This window comes from Megachile rotundata, chromosome 8 (genome assembly GCF_050947335.1).
Source record: "Megachile rotundata isolate GNS110a chromosome 8, iyMegRotu1, whole genome shotgun sequence".
In the NCBI taxonomy this organism is placed as follows: domain Eukaryota; kingdom Metazoa; phylum Arthropoda; class Insecta; order Hymenoptera; family Megachilidae; genus Megachile; species Megachile rotundata.
The window spans coordinates 5,898,503-5,924,316 of NC_134990.1; the positions used below are offsets into that span (position 1 = coordinate 5,898,503).

A 25,814-nucleotide genomic window follows, 5' to 3' on the forward strand; every position below is an offset into this window, starting at 1 on the left:
ATGACAAGCATAATGTGTAGGTTAGGTAAATTATATCCGTTATTTGTTTTAAGAAATGATAGTAAGTCGTGTTCAACAGTTTTGCATGAAAGCTATTTTAGTTTCTTCTTTAATCTTGCAAACGGCAGTAATTTGTGAACCGATAAATGCTTCTGTTTCGCTAGCAGTAGAAGGCAATGGATTTCATAGGTTAAGTACAGTAAAATTTTATGGCAGAATTTTTATGGCAAAATTTTATGCTCCATTACCTAAATTAATTATGATTTACTAGATTCTTTAGTGTCTTATCATGAAATAAATACATTGAATTATTAGCTAATGTCCTAAGTTTATAAATTTTACTGTTAATTAAATACTTTAAATACTTATTTGTAAGGGATTAGTTAATGTGTATATGTATACCTGTCCTTTGATTGCCATTTGAAATAATATACTCTAAATAAAACTTTGAAATATAGTAATTACTATATTTTAAAAACAGAAGTTATATAGATTATATAGATTGTAATGAAGTTATATATTTTATTCTATCGTTATTGGATTCTTAGTAAATCACATATATATAAATGTTATGGTTAATGGAGATTTAAATAGCAACAATAAATTATATTCCATAGAATGTTCTAATGTATTGTTGGAACAATAATTTATTTACAGATCCTTACAGTACCAAATAAATGTTGATAATTTGATAGAAGAGTGTTATGTCTCCATTTATTTGAAACTTCCATCTGATTTATATGTTAATGTTCACGAATTAGATAATTTAAGAAGACTTGGAGTCGTAAGTTAATAATACAAAAGTATATTTTGTTTTATCATACAGTTTGTTCTTTATTATTCTTGCTTGTATGTAGTGTAACAAGCAATGATTCATTTAAATTAAAATATATTTTATAATGTAATTTTTAAAGAGTTATTAACTTAGTTAATAATAGTTTACTTAAGCAACATCTAATCTCTCATTATATTGGTTCCTTTTTAGAGTACAGCATGTTCAGATGGAGAAACTGATATTGAAGTGTTTAAAGAGAGAGCAGAAACTCAAAACATTACTATTTGTGCATTGTTAACTAATAAGCAATGTACTATGAAATTACCAATTCATCAGCGTTATCAGTATGCCAGTAACATTAACAAATATGTGAATATTACATTACCAAAGCCAAAATTGCTTATAGGTTGTAGAAAGAGAATTACTGAGTATAGAGTTTCTAAAATAGACTTATGTTCTCCATGTGTAGAATTTGTACCCAAATGGAGAGAAATTTCATATGTTATGGTATATATATTAAATTACTTTAACAATGGAAGTATGTTTTAAATAATAGTGAACAGAAATGTATTGTTATTTTTATATTCTTTTTATAGTATACAAAACATGAATGGACAATACCAGTTGGTGATACAGCTAGTCTATCCGCAGTAACTTATATCACATTATTATTAACAATCTTATGTACAATTTATCTTATGCGAACAATTTGGAGGTCCATGTCAAGACAACATCAAAAAGAAGAATAATACAGTTGAAATATAATTCTTATAGATATTTTTATACTATGATTTAATGATATAAAAATTTTCTATAATAGAAAATCTTGATAAAATAACATCTATTGTAATATAATTATATTACATTTTTATAATAAATATTAAATATACATACACACATACATGAACGCTTATATACAATGATCACACTTCTGTAACCTTTTTACATGCACTTGCAAGGATGATAATAAAATTCATACATTCGTCAGTCATAGTACTTATGATACTTATAATAGTTTTCACAATTTTATATCCATCTATGTGTCCGTCCTTTGTTATACTACGCATTTTTTTCTATATTTGTATTTTCAGTATCTTTTTTTATTTCTTCTTTCTCTTTCACATACCTATTTTCTACTGCTGGTGCTTCTACATTATTCAAAGATGTCTCTTGAATTTTTTTCTGAGGATCATTCCATGGTTGAATTTGAGATGTACCAAACAAGACAAATATCAAATTTCCAACTATATATATTATGGCTGATAAGAAGAAGATATTTCTCCATTGTGAAACATCAGACTGAAATATAAAAAATATAAAAATTAATTGCAATATAAAAAATTATTTTTTTAAATTCACTATACTTGCATAATTAGTTATTACTGTCAGAGTTACTACAAAGCATTTGAAAATAATGTGCAAAAAATTAATAAATAAGCAACAAGACATTAGTGTAAACAATAGTGTATGTAGTTATTTTTTTATCTTAAAACATGTCAAAGTATTTTTTGATGAAAGGATTTCAGAAAAATACTTTATTTTAAGATAAGAAACTCGAAGCAAATCAGCTCTTCAGTAATTTTAGTGTTAAATAGTTTAATGATCAAGATTATGTAAAATCATTATTGAACCTTTTTATAATTATATAGCAAACAATTCTTTGAAAAATAAGTTGTATATACTAAGAATCGTATCATTGAAAAGATAAGCAGATGTATTGTAAAAAGATTTGTTTAATGTAAATCTAAGGAATTTATACTTACCGAATCTACAACGACGATGCTAGCGACCAACGGAGCTAGAATACTGCAAATATTAGCAACTGTATTTGTGATACCCATTAAAGCACCAGCAAAGTTAGGGCTGAGATCCATATGATTTACATTGTGACCACAATAAATAGCAATATTACAGGCAACAGCGATTACTAATACTGCTATAGCTATATCTGGATGTTCTTTATCAACATATCCAAGACCGATTAATGCCGCGGCTGGAATCCATTGACCTATGCTGTTGCAAATTTTCCTCGACGCTTGAACGGACAAAATACTCCGTTTGATAAGAAGATCAGAAACATAACTGATCGGAAAACTTAGAAGCCAGGCAGTTAGATAGGGCAGTGAACTCAAAGCACCATTCTGAAACAAAAAAAGTAAACATAATGAGTATGATAACAATGTAAAGAATAGACAATGGCAAATATTCCACATTGATTATTGAAGATTAAGATGCATTTTAAACGTGTGTTTTTCTAAAATGTAATAGAATGTTTATTATTTTACTTAGATATTATCTCTTGTGTATTGTGCATTATTGTATACATATGTAATCTAATACTTACTTGTTGAATATTTTTGTTTAAGACAGATGACATGTAGGATGGAATTTTAGTTAAAAGCATCCAGAAGCCCCAATTTTGGGCAGCTTGGGTAACTAACAGAGCCCACATTGGAGCACTAGTTAATATCGCCATCCATGGGACTGGCAGTTTCTGAAGAAAAAATGAAAAATGATTAAAATAAACTAAAAGAAGAGATTGATATTACTCTAACATGTAGCAAAGTTATAATTAAATGCATTGAATAAAAAAATTTAATAATATTAAATATATAAATATTATATGATTAACACATACAATATTCTGAAGTATAAAGATGATTTAACATTAAATGATTGAAAGACATACAGTTATACATATTTGTTATAACCTTTTAGCATAAGATATTTTATAAATACGTTTATTTTGTAGTATCAAGTTAAATGCAACATTTTCTTTGTAGTCTATATTTGTTCCATAAAGTCTTAATAAAAAATACTTAAGTATCATACTTATACACTTAATACGTATATACTTAATAGTTATACATACGTATATGCTTCAGTATCATACTTAAGTATATTTATACAATCATTGTTTTTTATTTTGAGATATAAATTCTGTTACCAAAATTTGAATTTAAACTTTTTAGACAATACACAATTATAACATTCAGTTACACCAATACATAATGCATTAAACAAATTAAGGTTCTATATACTTTCTAAATATAGGTTGCCTTAATATCGCGTGGTTTTCATTTTATCAATGCATAAAAGAGTCCATAAAAATATGTATGTCTTATTTAACTTATTTCTGTTTCTCATTATTCATCAATGATAAAGGAAGCTACTATAATTAATTTCATTAATCCATTTATACAGGGCAAGAACTCTGGTCACATAAATTATCTCTGTTATTTTTAGAGATATGTACGAGACGTAAATAGTTACAATTGTCTGCCCTAGATTAGTGATTTTCATTCTTCTCTGAATCACTTTTTATATTATAAATATTTAAATAACTTGTGACCCTCATTTCTCTCCCAGTAAGGTAAGATAAATAAGATAACACATTAAACATGTCTACATAATTAAAAATATATATCATAAAATAAAATTGTGTTTTTTAAAATAGTACTTTGTGATTTTAGAACTACAATTTTGAGATTTTGGAAGTAAATGTAAATTTGGGGTTGCAGAGCCTTCACAAAATATGGCCATAACAGTAATAACAGTAGTCAGTACAAATTGCACCATTATTTCATTTTCCTCCAGTAATTGTATTTTATTTGGTAAATATACCATTTTCGCACGTGTCGCCTTTTGTGAAGCAAATAAAACACGCTAGTTCCCGTAATACACGTTGATATAATCTTTGAAATGTGTCTTTTATTTAGTATGTACAATTACACTGCAGCTAATTACTGATTACATAACATTCCATACTTCAAATATCTTTGTGTCTAATGTGTTTCTGGCTTGAATATTTATTCATGATCAATTCTAATTCAATGGAAATTAATGCATTACTAAGAGATTTATCAAGAGAACAAATTGAATACATTTATACAAGATATGGACTAGTTGGTGCAAGTGAAAAAAAATGTAAAGGTTGAAAATGTACAACACAATTTTTTATGTATACATATATCATGGTTTACTAAATTTAAAAATTTTATGAAATATTTGGAATATTGGATTATAGTTAAACGGTATTATTAGGTATTCATATTTCATGGAATAATTGATATATTAATATATATGTATAATTTGGGGAACTAAATGAATTTATAATAAGTATTAATGTATATGTAAATAATGATATAAAAAATATTAATAAAGCATTTAAATTATTAATTTTCAGTTATTAATTTTAACCTGTTATTAATTGTTTAATTAGTAATTTTCCAAAACAATTTTTTATAAATATTTTATAAGATTGTTAAGTCCAATTTTTTTAAAATACAAACCTCAGTACAAACATATCTCATTTTCCATTTTTGACTAATTTTTGCTTATTTCTACAATTATCTTCTTTCCGGTTGTATCATTAATACTGACACATCCTGTACATACGAATTTAATTTGCCTTCCTAATAAATCACTTGATGATGTGTTAATTTCCATTCAGAGTTGATCACGAATAAATATTCAAATTAGAAAACAGCAAAGAAATATTTGATGATTACCTAGGGAACGTTATGTAATCAGTAACATCTATAATGTAAGTACATTGTTTCTGTATACATTTACTGAATGGAAGAAATATTTCAAAAATCATATTGAAAGTTGATATAAGGATGGAATTAAATGTATTATTTGAACAAAAATTGGTTTGTTATTCTGAGATATTAAATTTTTAATATAAATATGGCACATTTAAAAATTTAAGATTCAGAATTTTTTAAATTTGAAAATTCGAATTTTGGAATTTTGCATTTTTGAAAATTCGAGTTTTCAAATTTTTAAAATTTTAAAATTCGGGACTCAGAATTTTTCAAATTTCAAAATTCAAGTTTTAGAATTTTTCAAACTTGAAAATTCTTGTTTTCGAATTTCGCAAATTAAAAAATTCGTGTTTTGGAATTTTTCAAATGTGAAAACTCGAGATTTAGATTTTCGCAAATTTGAAAATCCTTGTTTTAAAATTTTGTAGATTTGAAAATCCTTGTTTTAAAATTTTGCAAATTTGAAAGTTAGAAGTTCGTAACTTTGAAAATGATAAATGTTCAAATGTTACAAATTTTGTCATATTTATACGTCTTCTGTAATGAAATCATAAAACACTCTTTGGTAGTATCATTAAAAAAACACATGTAGATATTTTATTTGTGATAAAATAAAAAGTAATAATGTACCATACCTCATCAGTTTCAGTGATTCCAAGACTAGTTTCAATGTACTCTTTCTCATCCTTTGGTATACTTGAATGTTCAGTTGGTGATTCCTTTCCAATAAAGAGGAAAAGAGCACCAGAGACAATAGAGAGACCGCCCCAAATGTAAAAGCAACTAGGCCATCCTAATGCGGATCCCGATAGTAGGCCGGAACTCAGCAAACAAATCACGTTTCCGATCCATCCACCGGCGTAAACGAAGGTCGCTGTATCACATGCAACAAACATACAAAATAGCTTCACTAATTGATAGTACAAAATTGTTCCTGTTATTGGTAATTCCCATGGAACAAACACGATGAGTCACCTAACATGTGTACTATGGCAATGCTTACTTAATCAAACAAATTTTTGTTTTGTATTTTCTCATGTCGGTCTGTTCACCCTTGTAAGTAATATAGTATATTTACTTATATTGTGTAATTAAATATTAGAGATCAGTGCTGATTATTAACCTTGCATTTTTCATGAAGGAGAATGTTTTTGATTGCAATTTCAAAATATTATTTATTACAAAGTAAATTTGTAAATAATTTTAAGAATAGTTAATGCATGTTTACAAAAATCTGTTTTGCAAATAATATTATTAGGTTGATAAAGTTGATTTGATTAATGGCAATAGATACAGGTTGTCTTCTTCGCTTTGGTATGTATACTGTTGGTGATCCTACTTTTTAGTGAGAACCTAGTGTATAAATTTGTCATTCGAGACAGTACTAAAAATATTATCAAATGTAATTAAATTCCAGTAAGGCGTACCTCTCAACATAGAAGACAAAATGTTAAATGCTCAAGTAATAGATTAAAAATTGAATTTTAAGATTAATAAACTTTGTAGTAATACCAATGTTATGTTTTAAAATTCCAATCAAAAACATTCTTTTTACTGAAAAATACAAAGTTCAATAATTAGTACTAATTTCTAATATTTAACTACAAAATATAAGTAAATATACTATATTACTATTCACAAGGGTAAACAGAATCAGTCTGGCATATATCTTAAATATCTTTATCTTTAAAAATATTTTATGTTTTAGAGTCACTTCATATTAAAGTACCACTTTTTAATTATAAAAAGAAATAAAAATAACAAAATGATGCTATTTATATGCACAATAAAAAGTAATATAAAATACACGTTGAGTATTAATATAAATAGTAAGCTATTATTAATATTAATTAGGGGTTAATGATAAAGTTGTATAGTTCAACAAAACAAATACAGTGTCACAATTGTTTTCGTTTCTTTTATAGATATCAAGGGCACCTTCACTTTTTTATATGGAAGCATTCATTGTCAGACATTTGCAATGATAGTTCATTTGATTTAGAATTCAGTGAGTATAGTTACTAAAGGTCATCCAAGGTCATGGACAAAGGAAACGTGTGAGATTTAAGATATAGGATATATTTATTCTGCAAGTGTCCGAAATGATGGCCATTTACGATCGCACATTTTCTTAAACGAGGTTTTATAAGACGAATTTTGATAAAAACATTTTGAATGTTTTTCATGAATCCATTTTAGATTGAACATTTTGTAGTTGAGTTCACATTGAATATTTTTGTACATTCATAGAAAATGTTTGTCATATATTTAAAAAAATAAATCAATTATCAAGTTTATACATTTTGAATATTTAAGTTGACTGGTATCTAAATTTTAAATATTCAGTCAATTTTTAAATGAAATTAAGCTTTTATGAATTTCGGAATTTATACTGAATAAGCAAAATTAAATATGCAATGAAGATTTGAAAATTTAGAATATAAAACGGTATATAAATTTTGGTAAATCATTACCTGAAACAATACAAAATTAAACTTAATGTTTGTATAGCATTCAATGATAAAATTCATAATTTCAAAGTATGTTCAATATAACTTACACATTCGTCCTCTTTCTTCCGGCGGCACCCATTTTGACAGCAACGTATGAAGACACGGGAGAACAGTGCCTTGACTTAAGCCAGCAATTACTCTGGAAGCACACACTGCTTCCCAACCGCAATAATGTGACAAAAAAGGAACTGAAAGTGTCACTGCACCGCAAATAAGTTGCGCCCCCGCATAAAGCTTTTGAGCTCCCCAGCGTTGAGCTATAATACTGCCAATAAGTTGTGTGCATACGTATCCCCAGAAAAAGGAACTCAAAATATTATTTTTAATCGTATTATCCCAGTTAAATTCCTGTAACAAATAAAATGAAAGAATAATTAAAAAGAGTTCAAGATCATATTACATTCTTTTCATATCAATTTATATATAATTCATATCTTTGCGGAATTTATGATGGATAATTTTATGGAATAACATCTGAACCGCTTGAGATAAGAACAATATTATGTCTGTGATTACATACTGCTTAAGTTTCATAAAAATATGTTCCATAGCTTGTGACTTAAACTCGAACAAACAAACAGATAAAAATTTTAAAAATTGTTTTTTATCCGCGGTTATTGCTTAAATAACGCACACTGTTTAGAATACGAAATTTATTTCGAAATAACAAAGCTCAATTTTATTTATTTGTACTAATTTAATGGCAATTAAAGAAACGTGACATTATTGTATTGTGCGGTACAGTTATTGCATGGGCTAAATAAGAAGTCTTCCAAAATAAATTAGCTGGTTAATCAAAGTGGAAGGAACACGTCTGGATTCACAGATATTTTCGAGCTGTAGTTATTAGTTAAACCGACCACATTTATTTATATGGTTTCATACGTATACAACTAGTGTTAACTCAAGAGACCTATTATGAGGCATGCACAGTACATCTGTAATGTGCAAACTAACCGTTTTACACTCACAATCAGTTTTCATAAGCTAATTTAATTCTTGTCGAAATTCTATTAAAGATTTGGCCTTAGTCGCAAGAACTATAAAATATAAAAAGTTCCAATAGCACTAACTGCACAAAGTAACCAGTATTAACGCTGCTTTTCAAATCATCTACACCGCATAACTGTAGAAAAAATATGAGACTATACGAAATTATAGTATATAGGAAATTATATACTTTTTATAATAGTCGTAGATTTTAGTAAAGCAAAGAAACTTTTCTTTTCTGTATTTTCTTCTAGTGCTTTGTGTTGAGTTGAAACTTATTTTCTAATTACAATAGTTTCAATATAAACGAGTTTATAGTTCCGACATTGACCAAAGTTTGCCGGACGTAAAAAGTACAGCGAGCGACGAAAACGTCCGAACAACCGAACGTAAAAAAATACACATATCGGTGAGACAATTCAAGTGCATAAATAAAACCTTTTTAGTTTTATCCCTTAAAATTGAAACAATAAACAATATTATAGTAAAGTCTGGATATAAGTGAATCTCCTGAATTTGAATTTACGTTTCTATCGTGTAGTTTTGTTATTTATCGAAGTTTGCCGAACGTAGAAAAGTACAGCGAGGCACGGAAACGTTCGAACGACCGAACTAATATTCTAATGCACGAATAAAATCTCCTTATCTTTTATGTTTTTCTTATGAAATTTATATCAATTTATTTGTGACATTTTTCTGATTAAAATGAGACCAAACACCACGTAATTCGAAACATATTTACTTGTAATATCAAGTGTTTTCGTTATAACAAGGTCTTACCGTAGTAATTTTCGCGGTAAACTCGTGGTAAACGAGAAATGACACGCCGGGTAATTTCGTTGTTCTTCGGTGCTATTCGGATTATCACGTGACACGTGTGGCAGTCGAAATTATAGACTTTTATGGTTTTACGACTACGAGGATTTTACTCCTGTCAGTTATTAGATGTAAATATACTCGAAATGACATCACGTTTAGTCTCATTTTAATCAAGAAAACGCCACGAATATGAAAAAAAAGTTGTATAAAAAAAAATGGATTGAAAATAGAAGAGTTGACAACGCATTAGCATTGTAAATAATACAACAGTGTTGATTTGTGCCGATTGCTACAATGACAGTGTCTTTTTCACGTGCTATCGTTCCCTGCGTTCGAAACTTATCGATTAATTAAATCAGTAAATATAGTCTAAATTACATCGTGTTTGGTGTCATATAAATCAGAAAAATGTCAATAATCGATTGGTAAAAGTTTGATAACGAAAAAATTAAAATATACAAGTTTTACAGTTGGCATATCCACATTCGATTATGTTACACTTCTTGGTAAAAGATTTCTGATGTTTATAGAGGTTATTGTATACCGAATACATACCACGTATTTTATACCTTCAAATAGTCAGCAGCCTTTTTCTATTAAGAACATTAATAAATATTTATCCTGCCATTTTCGTTAAACTTTAAGCAACAAATTAATTTAACTTAAGCTTTACGGTATTTTTATTTCATCAAATTGTGAAATTATACTTTAAGACCCAGCCAATTTTTGTAAAAAATATTAGTGAACGAGTTACGTAGTTATTTTTATTAAATGTATTTCTCATAAAGCTTCCGGTTAATAGTATTGCTATTTTGAGATACTTTTGCGTCATCGATTTATGGCAAATTGTACATTTTATAACTGGCCATTGTTTTCTGTAATTGGTAACCATTAATTCCCGTGAAATAGCTCTCACGCACTCATCAAATGGAATTCGAAATGAAAACTTGTTTGTTTCACCATCAATCATTCAAAACTTCATAATGTAAAATATGTAAATTAAATTGAGAATACCTTTGTATATTACGTTGTGGTTATTAATGATTAATGTTGCAAATAGTAAAAACTTATCAATCTCATTTGTACTTGTGAACATTAAAATTACATGTAGTAGATAACGAAAGTAACGAATCTGCGCAGTCACTTTACTATGCATAATTATTAAGTACAGGTAACAGCTGTGCACATACATTATATTCCAGGTCATTTAAGTAATATTTGAAATTATGAGCATCGTAAACATTACGACACTTGTGTACACGAAATTTATTAGTTAAATTATACATAACGAAATTAATTTTAGTTATTGGTGATTGTAGTACATTTCCGTAAGAAATTGTTTAAATAATAATTGTGAATAATTGTTCAAATAATAATAATTGTTCTAAAATTGAAAGTCAGAATTTTTTTTCTAATTATTCGTAATTTACTTATATGACAATAAAAGCATAAAGAGAATTATATATCGACAAATAAATATTTTTTCTTAATAAAATCTTAAAATTTTAATGCGGAATTTTTGGTTATCATCCTTTTAGAGACACATAGAGCAAAAACGAAGTTTGATTTATGACTTTGCAATTGTAATTAATTTATTGTCCATTCTTGATCGGAATAAACAGATTTTCAGAGATCCTTGACGATAAACCTTAACAGGTACGTATATTAACTGAAGAGACTTTAAATTAACAAATTTCTATGCGATAAGGACATTGTAAGACGACCGTCCTGAATATTAATTGCGTTATCGTTTATTTTCTGTTTGGACGTCCCTTTTAAATTTGCTTTCGATCGTTCTCTGGATCTACGTGATACGAAAACTCAATGATCGTATAAAGACGAATGTAACATATTACACTCTAATATTAAATAATTTTGGGTATAAATAAAAAATGTATGTACATAGTTTTAGAAACTGAGTACAAAATACGAAAACTAAATTTGGGGTGCAACGTAGGTAATTCTAAGGTAAAATGGCAGTGCAGGAGAAAACTGATTTATTCCTCCTTAATTTCAATTGGAAAATTGAGGATTTGGGAAATTTGAAATTTGAAAATTGAGAAATGTAGAAATTTGGTAATTTTGTAATATGAAACTTTATAATTTTGAGAAAATTCGCGGAATTTGAATATTACAGAATTTTTAGATTTTTGAAAATTTGAAAATTCGAGAATTTAAAAATTAGATAATTTGGAAATTTTTAAATTAGAAAATGTTGCGAATCGAAACCTAGCTTATTTTGGAATTTGATGCTTCCCGAATTTAAAAATTTAGAAACTAGAAAATCTCCAAATTAAAAAATTTAGAAATTTAGAAATTCAGAATTTGGAAATTTGGAAATGAGGAAATTTACAAATTTTGAAATTGGAGACTCTGGAAATTTGGAAATGAGGAAATTTACAAATTTTGAAATTGGAGACTCCGGAAATTTGGAAATGAGGAAATTTACAAATTTTGAAATTTAAGAATCCGGAAAATTAGAAATGAGGAAATTTACAAATTTTGAAATTTGAGACTCCGGAAATTTGGAAATGAGGAAATTTACAAATTTTGAAATTTGAGAATCCGGAAAATTAGAAATGACGAAATTTGTTTGCAATAGTTATCAGTAATTGTCAATAATTATAATTGCAAATATATTTACTCGTTTCTCTACTAAATCTATGCAAATAACGATATGGTAATGGTGAACGACGATGCAGACTATATTTACGTCCCGTGGGGCAACTTTGCAAAGACATAGGGCCCTGAATAGATCCCTAGGGTATTTATGACTAGTTACAGCCGACCGCATATATACATATATGTATATCTAAAATCCTTGTCCTATATCGCATTGAAGAAACTGTGTATATGTATGTATAGGGTGTCTCAGAGAGTTACATACAACTTTTCCTAATTTTTATTTACTGCTAGAAATATAACTAAAATGTTACATAAAAAAGATCTGCGAAAACTTTATTAAAATTTTAATTTTGTCGTTCTTTTGTTATATAATTAATTGTTTAGTTACTTATTTATTTTTGCCTATAGAACACTGACAAAACTTGTGAAAACTTCAAACTGTATATATATACAGGGTGTCTCAGAGGATTACATACAACTTTTGCTACTTTTGTTTTACACTTGAAAATATTACTGAAATGTTACATGAAAATGATCTGTAAAAACTTATTTAACCAATTTAAATTTTGTTTTTTGTTTCCTTTTTTATTCAACTAGTTACTTATTTATTTTTGCCTATAGAATACTGACAAAACTTGTGTGGAAACTTCAGGATTTGTATAATTACTGTATAACTTTTGTAACTATTGTAATTATTGTATATAGCTTGATATACTAATAATATTTTAAAATGTAAATTAATTTTACTGTGTTCTAAATTCAAAGAATTTAACTTTCTAAATCCAAAGAATTTATTTAACTCTACCGATGTAAAATCAGCACTTATTGTTAGTTGAAATTAAAAATGAAATTGAAAAATAAACAACCAATAAAACATACTTAGTATGAATATTAAGTCTTTATCATAATGGAAATGAAAAAAAATATTTAGATATGAAATTAAAAATTAAGTTGAAAAATATATAAACAAGCGATAAAGCAGGAGTTACTGTACTTGTTAGTTCTTTATCTCAATGAAAATCAACAAAGCTTTCAAGAAGCAAACTTTGTGATACAAAATATGAAAGATCGTTTTTACAATTTTAATTTTCAGAATAAAATTAAGTGAAGCTATAAGTATCAGAAACTGTAGAAACAACCTTTTACTCGAAATATTGTTCACTCAAATATATCAAAGCTAATTTCTATAAAAAAATCAAAACTTGTTTCTATGTAAATATTGTTTTTTTTTTTTATAAAACCTGTAAATAATTATAACAACATTCTTATTTATACTAATTGACATTAACTTTCATTCACAGAAAGCAAATAAAATGCAAACAGAAAGCAAATTTTAGAAAAATGTCACTTGTAACCTCTTTTATTTCCACTCTTCAATCAACTTAACATTATCAGGCAATATTGTTGTATGATTGATCCCACGTCAGGAAATATTCCAAGTGAGAGCGTAGATTGATAATACCAATAAATAATTAACACATTGAGTGCCACTGATAATCGAATCATTGATGACCGGTGTTTATCGAAAACATGACGTTAATTAAGTGCGGGAAGATACTGCCGCGTTTGACGTGGAAGCGAAATGAACAAATGACGAAATAAAAGCATACTGGGTGTAATATAAATAAAATTATTGGTAATTATTTGGATTAGTAGCTCACCGATTTTATTGATCTTGAAATATATATTGTCAAGGATAATATTCTAAATAATTATTTCTTGAATAATTACAGCTTTCTAAATGCCTAATTGTTAGATTCTTTAATTTCTAAATTTGTAATTTCTTAATTTATCAATTTCTACAATCTCTAAACTCCTAGATTACTGAATTCTTAAATTTTTTAGATATCTTAATTCAAAAATTTTTAAATTACTAAATTTCTGAATTTGCAACTCTTAATTTTACATTAGAAAATTTGAAAGTTCACTAATTTGATAACTTGATAATTACTGTAGCATAGGTTGATTTCTTTAAGGGGTAACACCACTCTAGGATTTTCAGAAAGTCGATTTTTTTTTCTTTGCTAAAACAATACTTTAGGGTCTTAAGAACAGAATGCCGTTTGATTTATAGTGGAAAACGAATTTTAAATGGTTCAATTATCAATTTTGCCGCAGCGCCTCAGAGCGCGCACTGAGTACTCGCGCGGTATGTTGCAATTCATCGCTTTCGTATTATTGTTATCATTTAAAATAATAAGTTTACTTGTTACCTACAAAACAAACAGAAGCATCCAGAAAGCTGGAGAAGATGGCAAACACTGACCTGGATAGCCAAATGTATGGTACAGGCATTGCAGATTAGCGGTGAACAGAGAATTTAAGGATCAAAATGTTCATAAAACTTCAAACGCGTTTTTCTCGAAACCAGTTTCTTCATACTGGGAGGACGGATTTCTCGGTGACTATCGCATGGATTGAATTGAAATTTTTACAGTAGCTGCACAACAATATTGTCCTTGGAAGTATGTAGCCGTTTTTTGATTGAATGTAAACTTTTTTTTTTATAAACAATTTAATGCTCATTTTTCATGGAAAAAGTCGATTCATTCCTTAAAAAACGCATAACTTCCACAAAAATTGATTAATCAAAAAACCCCTACGTACTTCCAAAGCCAATTGTACATAGATTATAAATTCTTTTGATTTTTCATCCCACGACTCATACATAACGAGAAATCCGTCCTCCCGTGGGAGTGTTTTTACAAAAGCTGTTTCCGCTGATCGGCTCTGTCGCCTCTATTTTGTACGAAAATGACAATCAAAAATTATTTTGTTGTAGTTCAACATGTGTTAAATAAACCCTCTGAAAAGAGATTATTTTCCTTTTATCGTTCTTCCAAAAAAAATTGTCAAAATTAGGCCTCTTTTTCGGGCTCTAGAGTGGTGTTACCCCTTAAATAACATTTCAACAGATAACAAATTATAGCTATATCCTATGTAGGTCACACAGGAAGATGACCTTGACACACAATCAAAGCCAAGATCAAGGTCATTATTGTATGTACCTTCCCTAAACAACATTTTTCCTAAAACAAGTATTATAATTCACATATTAAAATTTACATATTTCTTTAACTATAATACATCTACAAAAGTAATACAGACTAAACTGTGTCCATAAATTAATTCATCAAACTTTCCATTGTCAGATTACGCACTTTGATTTTTACGAATCATCTCTGTTATTAATACCTGAATGAACAATGAGTAACAGCTAAAATCTTTTGCAATTTATTCCGGGAAATAACCTTGAAAACACATCAACAACTGATATGTTTATATTTAAAAATTACAATTTTGTTTATATTGGGCTGGCCAAACAGTTATATCATTTTTATCAGTAGTTGACATTCATTCAATTTGTGTGTCGACACTTCATTTTTTTCAACAAATGCATACATGGCCTTGAAGCTTACATTTCAGGGTATCTTATTTAAAAAAGAGTGCCGAGTACAATGGAGTGTTTCATCTGTTACAAATAGTTAGAAGCGGAAGACACAAAGTCTGGTTTTGGAAATATTATATCATTTTCATAAAGGTAGAACATTGTTTAAATTGGAAAAAGATATGAATAGTGTACGTGAGATTGTACTAAATGATTGCAAGAGTTTTGGTTTTGTGAAATTTTTTTGTTGAAAACGTTACTAGGAATAATGATCCATGTTCTAGAAGAGCAAGCACAGTTATGATCAATAATGATTAAATGAAAGTCTTTATCAATAGTATTTCTGCTCATACATTGAAAAAACAATAAATATTTTGTGTAATAAGATTTTACTACATACGCAAAATCGGTAATTAAATATCTCCTTAAAAAACGACAAAACTTTTTGACCAACTCAATATCTACGTATTATGATATCGATTTATTAGTTTTTAAGATCATTTTTGACATAGTATATCTGGTAATTTAACGTGATTACTATTATAGTTATGGTTGAGTTACGTTAGTTTATGATAAGTTATTGTATTATTCTAATATAGGGTTAGGTTAGATTAGTATTAATCAAGATTAGGTTAAAAAAAATTTACATACAGTTACTCTTAAGTCAGACAAATATAGTTTACATTAAATTTAGATTAAGTCTAGTTTCAGTTAGATTAGATTATAAATCAAAAATTAAATTTTGTGAAATTCATTTAGGTTCTATTCCAATAATTATATTCTCACTTGATATACTACGACGATTAAATATTGGAAAATAGTAATGTATTACACTAAGCTCATTCCTGAAAAAAGAGTAGATTAATTGTATAGTAAATATATAGTAATAAAATATACTATATTGGACTTTTATTATTTATATCAGCACATACGCTCATAACGTAGAAAAACTAAATATTTTACATATATCTCAAAAGCTAACACCAAGAAGGTGTTACATACAAAATAAATTACTAAAAACTTTTACCTTGACAATATATTTCGAGATCATCAAAATAATGTGCCTTTCTGTAAATTAGTGTATCATAAAAATAAATAATTTCCCATTTTTGGCCATTAAAATCGGTGAACTACGCGTTTTTGTGAACAATTATCACATTTGTGTATATATATCTCTGAAACTAAAGGCACGCGATAATATCTACAGAAAAAAGGTGTTAAAAGTAATGACCCTGACAACATACATCAAGGTCATCAAACAGCTGAAAAATTATTTCGTTTAATTATCGAGTTATATTGTAATTAAGCGTTACGAATTATACGACTTATGATTAATATGTGTGAATTTACAATTTATGATTAATATTTGTTACGTTTGACATAATTGTTAAGTATAATACCACGTTATTGGCAACGTGGTAAGGAAGAAAAGGAAGATAAGAATGCAATCATACTTCAAAGGCAGGATTCGCACTGGAAGCGTCGGTCATTGCCTCCAATGTCACTGATGTGGTAACCCTAATCGCATAGCAGCACAAGAAGCCCAAAGCCATCAAAATCACCTGTACGTGCCTACATCCGAAACTAGCTGCAAAATTACAAACGATATTTTCATCAGTTGTTGCGTTTTAGTGTACCTTTGCTTAAATTAATTAACAGAGGAAAAATACGAGATAAGTATAAAACATTAAGCATTTTGATTTATATAAAATATACATATTTTTGACAATAACTAAAATAAAATGTTTAAAAATACTAAAAACTAAATATTGTGAATAACGTTGTTCATTTTTTTTTATTAGTACAGATTTTTCTATTGTCTGTTGTGTGTTAAGATGATACACAGTATTGGGTCGACACAAGCGAAAATGGCGTACATAATATAAACAAAAAATTTTCCGCACTGGGGGAATGATGTTTTTAGCTCGCTTGCCGAGAAATGTAAAATGATCCGAGTTTGATATATCCGTGAGACAATACCAATGCAACTATAAAACTCTTTTAATTATGATTTTTTCGTTATCAAACTTTTACCAATATTGTTGCCAAGATTGTTGACATTTTTCTGATTAAAATGAGACCAAATTCGATACAATTTGGACTATATTTACTGATTTAATTGATGATAAGTTTCTCGAACGTGGAGAAGGATAACGAGCTAAAAAGAAACGTTGTGACTCTGACGCTCGGCGAAGATCAAACCTGCTGCATTGTTTACAATGCTAATAGGTTGCTAACTCTTTTATTTTCATTCCTCTTTTCCTACAGCTTTTTCCGTTATATTCGAGACATTTTCCTAATTAAAATGAGACTAAACATAACGTAATTCAGGGCATATTTACCTGTAATAACTCATAATAATAAAATCCTCGAAGTCATAAAGCTATAGACATCTACGATTTCGACTGTCACACGTGTCACGTGATTATCCGAATAGCACCGAAGAACAACGAAATTATCCGGCGTGTCATTTCTCGTTTACCACGAGTTTACCGCGAAAATTACTACGGTAGAACCTTGCTATAACGAAAACACTTGAAATTGCAAGTAAATATGTTTCGAATCATGTCGTGTTTGGTCTCATTTTAATCAGAAAAATGTCACAAATATATTGGTATATGCTTCATAAGAAAAATAAAAAATAAAAAAATTGTGTTCGTGCATTAGGATATTGGGATATTAGTGCAGTCGTTCGTTTCCATAGCTCGCTGCACTTTTCTACGTTCGGCAAACTTTGGTAAATAGGGAGACTACACAATAGAAGCGAAAATTCAGACTCCAGAGATTCGCTTATATCGAGGTTTTACTGTAATATCGTTTATTACATTTGATTTCAAGAGGTAGTTTTTGCGTCCATATATTGAATTTATTTTTATTTAGTGTATGTTAGATGGTATACATATACTATAGTGCAATATAGTAATACATATAATTTAAGAATATCTGCGAAGATTTCGTGTATACCATTTTATCGTGAAATATCAATAGAAAAACAAAAAACCGAGACACTTGAATTAGTACGAATTATTTTTAACAAAATATGGCGGCATTAACCAGAATGAAAGACTTCAGACGTGCAGATTTCGTGATTTCAAAGGTGAACTGTGGGTCCAACGTTTGCCATAACAGTTATGAGTTCATTATGGTTGTTCAAATTCAGAGAACGACGTTTACATATCTGATTATTGTGAAACTAAATCAATTAAGATGATGTTCGCGTTTCACTGCAGTTTCAGAACTTATTCTTCGAAAAGATAACACTATCTCATACTGCCACGCAAATTTCTACTTATCTAATTTTGTTTTAAATTAGAAAAAAATGAGAGGATTATAGTTTTTCGTTGGTTCATAATACAGGACATTTATAATGAAATTTTCTAACGTTATTTATTTGTTTCTTTTTCTTTTTTTTTAATTTGATAATTTTATATAGGAACAAATTTTATATAGTTCAAAAAATTAAATGGTTATCTCATGTTCATATCTTCTCCTTTAATACTACTCTCGAAAAACATAATTATTATGAGAAACATTTTAAAAGTTAGATCAAATTTTAAAAGGTATAATAATTACTATCGTTAATAAAATAATTTTCGTTACTAATCATTTAAATTATTTTTAAAATTAAATTTAAAAGCCAACTGAAATTGAATTTAATCACCAACAATCGGTACCAATTATAAATTCTCTTGATTACCATTAACCAATATGAATAATCGAAGTCGTATTTTAGTCACCAATAATTATTATTGGTGACCAGAGTTTTATTTTGGTTATTGATAGACATTATAGATAGTGAAAAGTCTTTTTTGCGGTCGGCTAATCAATATTGATAGTTAAAATTTTGTTTGATTACATTGGACGACTGTTAAATGTTAACCTAACTTAACCCCCAATGGTTTGTCCGATTGTTTATTCGTCCATTTATGTTTCCTGTTACGTATTCACGTGAGTTATGATAAATGTATCATATCTCGTTCCGCTATGTCAACACAGTTTATTAGGAAGCTTCTGAATTCTAAAATATTTTCTTTTTTTTCGATATACATATTGAAGTATTGAAATATGAAAAATTATTTAATTATTAAAGAATTATGTTCAAAATTACAAATTTAAGAATTCAAAAATTTAAGAATTTATGAATTGGAAAATAGGTGATTGCTAATTAAGGAAATAAAATTTTGAAAACCAAAAATCTTGAAAGTTCATAGTTTTCGATTTTTTGTTTTAAATTATAAAATTGTATTTGTAATTTATATACAATTGTGATTTTACAGGTATTATATTTTAGATATAATAAAAAACTTGATTTTAAATATCTTTTTTTGTACCAAATATTTCTTCTACACTTTTGCAGAAAGTAGATATCAAAAGAATGTTCATACAAAGGATGTATTGAATTCTTCTAAAAACAAGTGGTATATAACCATATTTTATTAAGAAACAAGACTGTCAAAATACAAGTTACCATTTGTCTTCCAATTTTAAGATATTTTATCAAAAATATCAATCTTCAATTAATCACAAGGCACTATACATAATTCTTAAAATAAATTTTGAAAATGAACTATAAATTCTCATAACTTTTTCAGCGCCTATTCTATAATTCTTTTATCGAAAATTTCGCAAGAAGGTGAAGTTTATCAAAACTTGAACATCAAGTATCTCACAATCAATTGATCATTCCATCTATTCGTGGAATCATTTATAGAAAGATTGTTAATAACACGATTCATCAATTTGACGAGAGCTTATTAATAAAATATTCAGCAAAGTGGGATAACGATACTTTCCTTGTCAGTTCTGTATTGATGATAAGACCACACTGTGCTTCTTCGCATACCGCGATATCAGCAATGCAGAAAATCTGTACGGGTAATTCGTTTGTTTCACATTTCTAGGACATCACGAGAAATCTGACATTGACGAGCGGCTGGCGTCACATCTTGGAATTCAAAGTGATTCGTCACGTATACTTATACATACTACACGCGTTACACGAAACATTATCGCATGGTATGCCGGTTACATCGCGTAAAACATGTTCTTAATTTATCGTCAGTAATTCGATGTGCCTTCGACGTATCAACTTAAAACTTTCAATTAACACACAATTCGCGAACCTCGTCAAAATGACGGATTTCAGATTTCTTATCTTCAACTGTGAAAACTATGCTTCTGTCAAAATTGTTCATCTTTATCGAGACGAAGAATCGTTGCATAAGCTGGTTTAAGTGTTATCCATTATTTATGTAGCTGGTAATATTCACTACTATTAAGAATTTGCAATATATTTAATGACTAAAAAGATAATGTCAATTAAAATACGAAATTATAAGGCGCGACATTTTCACTGCGACCGCGTGGCGAGCACTTTCTCCTTGCAGGTTAGGTTCCGATCGTTGATCGAAAAAAGCGCGCCAAAATTTATTTATTTTTATAATTTAGTTTCGATTTAAATATAATTTATGATAAATGTCTCATTTTTCGATCCGTTACCGTTATGTTAATATAGTTTGTTAGAGAATCTCTATATTCTAAATTATTGTCTTTTTTATTTATCTTTTTGTTCGCTGTCTAAATTCTAGTACTATTTTCTTTTTAAATGTATAATTATATCGGAGCTATTGGTTTATAAAATTTGTAAAATTTATACGTTTTATACAATTTTTTTTGTGAAATTTACCAATTTTGATGAAATTAAATTAGATTGAACCAATTGAAATTTATTAATTCATATTATTGAATTATTGTTAGGTATATTACTTTTGCATATTTATAGTGTATAATACATCATATAATGCAATATTTATAATGTATAATACATTCTTATTAATAAGTTTAAATATTAAAGTATTATACATAAGTTTATATATTACAGACAAATGATCTAATTATTATTAGAAAATTATGCTCGAACTAACTTTTGTATTTGTAATACATTTTAATTATATTGCATTCATTATACTAAACATATTTATCAAATTTATGAAATTTTCTTAATTTCATGCATTTATAAATTGATATGTGCTTACATCGCGTAAAACATGTTTTTAATTTATTGTCAAGGATTCGATATTCCTTCGATGTATCAATTTAAAATTTACACTTAACACAACATTCAGGGAACTCGATAAAATGATGTGTTTCGAATTTCTTATTTTAAATTCCGAAAATCATTAAGATTTTGTCAAAATTGTTAACTATTATTGAGATAAAGAATTGTATAATCTGTGTATTATCCAGTACTTATTTTTGTTGTATAATTTCAATTTAAATATAAGTGGTCAGTAAATATCCGTATATCTAGAGGTAAATATATCCGATTTTTAGTTCGAAAACAGAGATACAGACAGCGTCTGCGAATTACGACACTATGTTATAATATATTCCTGCAGTTACCGTTTCAAAGCGGAAAATTAAGATAATTCTGTTTTGACAAGTACGAATGAGGAAACGTTATATTTAATTTATGTGATACTGTTTATAGAATATCTATTTCGTCTTTTTTATAATTAAAAATATGGCTTTCTGATAGGCAACTGACAGAGATAACAGTAGGAAATGAAATATTGCTATGATACTTTGCTCGATATTATAATTTAGATTAGAATTACAGTTCACTTTATTAGATATGTAACACATTATAATATATATTGCTGTAATTATTATTAATAACATAATTAATAATAATAAATAAATATTAATAAAATAATTTATAATAATTACAAATTATAACACTAAATTATTATTAATAAAATATTTAGTAATTTTCTGTTTTTGTTTTTTTTTTTTTGATCAAAACAAAAAATTACAAATTCCTTTTTTTTTCAATTTACATTATAAATTTTTATCATTCTTTTGTGAATTCAGTTTTTTAGTGATATAGCGATTTGAGAGAAATTTGAAATTTAATCATTTAAAAATATGAAAATATAGAGTTGTAAGGTTTCAGATTTACTAATTTGAAATTTGAAAAGTTGGAAATATAAAAATATAGAAATATACAAATTTAAAGATATAGAAAAATAAAAATATAAATATACATACAAAGATGTAGAAGCACAAAAATATAGTAATATAGAACTTTTACATTCTTAAATTTAGAGGATCATAAATTACTAGATTCATAAATTTGTAAGTTTGTGAATTTGTGAATTTGTGATTTTGGGAATTAGTAAAGTAGTAAATCGCTAAATTAGTAAATTAGTAAATTAGTAAATTAGTAAATTAGTAAATCGGTAAATCAGTAAATCAATAAATTCGTTTTACTTTGACCATACAAAATTGTAGAATCATTTTAATATAAAAATTTGAAAGTATAAAAATTATGAAACACGAAATTGATAAATTGGTAAAATTTAGTTCCTCACAATTTCTCAAATATAGGAAAAAAATTCTGCATCATCGTACATTTAATTGGTACAATAATGTAATTACTTGCAGGAAGAAACAAAATACATATTTATCAATAGTAGAATAGAACATCTGTCTAGAGCGTTTGAATTAATCACAGCAAATTATTTGCTGTTTATCGACGAGTATTTACTCATAGAAAATGTAATTACAAGAATATAAGAGAATGAAACAGTGTTATGTCATAATATACAAGCATTGCTGTTGTTTCGTGAGAAAAAAAATGGTACTGACATTTTCAAGTGGACTGATTTATTATACCTTCCAGCCTCAACGTAAATCTCTTTTTATTTATCCTCAGTCAGGTACAATAAGTAATTAGGAAATTTTATAAACATTATACAGTTTTATAAGCTTTACACGATTCACAATTTTTTAAAGATAATATTTAACACATCATAAAAAGAAGTCTTTACAATTCTTAAAATTCACAGATCTTTGTAACATTTGTACGGTTTACGAATTTTTTTCATAATAATATTTAAAAATATTAATTACAGATTTAAGCAAGTAACAGATTTTGTGAAATATACAAAATTGTTCAAATTTATAAAATTCTTAAGATTTATAGATTTTTCGTAAAAGTATTCAAAAAATAAGAATTTTTAATATTTATGCAATTGATAGAATAAAACTAATCGAATTTGTGATAGTTATGAGATTTATACAATTTTGCGATTTTTTGAAAGTCGTAAGATTTATAAAATCAATAAAACTGATCAAGTGTCCCTTTATCAGATTTATCACTTTTATCAAACTGTCGGTATTCATCTACGTAATTTTATGCTCGTCACTTATTATACTACTACAACTATTTATCAAATTTATCAGATTTGTCTAATCCCACAAAATTTATCAAATTCATCAAATTTATCAAATTCATTAAATTTATCAAATTCATTAAATTCATCAAATTCATTAAATTCATCAAATTCATCAGTTTCATCAAATTTATCATATTTATCAGATTTATTAAAATTATCAAATCTGTTGAACTTTATAATACTTATCAAATATGTAAAATTTCATAAAACTGATAAAATACATGCTTTATAAAATGGATCAAACTTATGAAGTTTGATAAAACATATTGTACATATTGAATTTTATAAAATTCATAAAAATTATAGAATTTTATGAAATATATTGAACTTATTAAATTTTATGGAATTCATCAAAATTATGGAATTTTGTAAAATATATTGAACTTATTGAATTTTATGGAATTCATAGAAATTATAGAATTTTATGAAATATATTGAACTTATTGAATTTTATGGAATTCATAGAAATTATAGAATTTTATGAAATATATTGAACTTATAGAATTTTATAAAATTTATCAAATTTAGAATTGTGTATAATTTATTAAACTTATCTTTAATATAATTTATTAATGCAGCATTTCATAAAATTTATCAATCTTATAGAATTGGATAAAATTTATCAATTTTACAGACTTATATTAGCTTTATAAAATATTCTATGAAATATACAAAATTTTTACTTCTATGAAATTTACGAAATTAATACGTAAACAATCACTTAATTTTTAAACGATTTAAAAAATGCAGTGCAACAGATTGAAAAAATTGTACGAAACACAAAAGAGAAACGGAGTAATTATCACGATCTATACAGATACGACAAGTGGTTGCACGGGTGGGAATGACATTGCACGTGAGAGACACGATTTTTTGACAAACGTCACTAATCTCTACTAAAATCACGATAAATAACACTCATTTCCAATAGCTACCAATAATCACATTGATCTCCCCGATCTCCCCGATCGATCAAATCAGAGCAGTTAAACCTTCACTTCGAAAATAACACTAAATAAAATGCAAATGAATAAACACTAAATAAAATATGAAACCACACGAATTTCCTACGAGAACACCATTGAAAAACACACAAAAATAAAATAACTGGGGAGATATCTGTAAAACTGCTTTGTTTGCCTTTTAAACGATAATGTATCTACACTCTATCGTTATTTTTCAACAACCGGCCGGGAAATACGTCGATCGAGATATGACGTCCAAATCGAGAAAATGGGCACGAGATTAAATGTAGTTACCTTTCGGTTTCACCGTTGGTATTTGCATACGCTCCGAGATGGAGATGATGGAAACTCTCTTTCTCGTGTTCGAGTACGTCATGTTGATAATATTCCTGCGTTTAGGGTCGGGCCTCTTGGTAAATCGCAAAAACGACACTACGATCCATCAATCGTCGATCGTGGCTTTATAGTCCATCGTCGAAAAGGGTATTCTCCCACTCCCGCCATTTTTCAACTTACGCTCTCGTCGAGGAAAAATCTCGCACGATAGCCGATGTTTGTACTCTGACAACGAATATTCAGCTCAGTACCGTTGTTTAAACATTATTCTAGGAGATACTTTATTTTAGACCGATATTTAGAGCAAATAGTTTTAACAATATTTGTCAGCATTTTTCAGTTATCGTTCAGAATCGGTTTCTGTTTGGAATGTTTGATAATAATTTAGAATGTTACTTGTATGCATAAGCTTATTAAGTTTTTAAGCTTCTAGTTCAACAGCATTGACTTTCCAAATTATCAGGTCAATGTCTCACCGCTCATAGAAGGTTGTTTATCATTACACTGTCATGAAGCGTGAGTGAAATCATTCCTGAATGATAAAACTAAATATACAAATGCGCTGATTGGTAATTGACGATAGAATAAAGGAAGGTCTAATGACTTCGAAATG

General features: G+C 27.6%; 2 protein-coding genes and 1 long non-coding RNA gene across 4 annotated transcripts; 1 reads left to right on the forward strand and 2 right to left on the reverse strand.

Moving 5' to 3' along the window:
* On the forward strand, nucleotides 1–1,762 carry LOC100875276 (GPI alpha-1,4-mannosyltransferase I, stabilizing subunit). Its single transcript, XM_012288094.2, has 4 exons — nucleotides 1–189; nucleotides 658–784; nucleotides 986–1,282; nucleotides 1,372–1,762. The coding sequence occupies exons 1-4, from the start codon at nucleotides 56–58 to the stop codon at nucleotides 1,522–1,524; spliced, it is 711 nt and encodes a 236-aa protein (XP_012143484.2). The 5' UTR covers nucleotides 1–55; the 3' UTR covers nucleotides 1,525–1,762.
* On the reverse strand, nucleotides 1,342–25,317 carry LOC100875163 (putative inorganic phosphate cotransporter). 2 transcript variants are annotated; one of them, XM_012288089.2, is made up of 7 exons: nucleotides 25,160–25,317; nucleotides 17,115–17,248; nucleotides 7,886–8,186; nucleotides 5,961–6,199; nucleotides 3,120–3,269; nucleotides 2,539–2,916; nucleotides 1,342–2,074 (listed from the first exon to the last, which is right to left on the reverse strand). In XM_012288089.2, exons 1-7 carry the CDS (start codon nucleotides 25,239–25,241, stop codon nucleotides 1,835–1,837), a joined length of 1,524 nt encoding a protein of 507 aa, XP_012143479.2. In that variant the 5' UTR covers nucleotides 25,242–25,317; the 3' UTR covers nucleotides 1,342–1,834. The 2 variants fall into 2 exon arrangements, with proteins under 2 accessions (XP_012143479.2, XP_003704481.2); XM_003704433.3 differs by lacking the exon at nucleotides 25,160–25,317 and adding an exon at nucleotides 18,003–18,181.
* LOC143265095 (uncharacterized) lies at nucleotides 13,617–17,101 on the reverse strand. Its single transcript, XR_013039265.1, has 2 exons — nucleotides 16,688–17,101; nucleotides 13,617–16,505 (listed from the first exon to the last, which is right to left on the reverse strand). It is a non-coding gene; the product is annotated as an uncharacterized LOC143265095 (long non-coding RNA).
* Nucleotides 25,318–25,814: the final 497 nt, after the last annotated feature.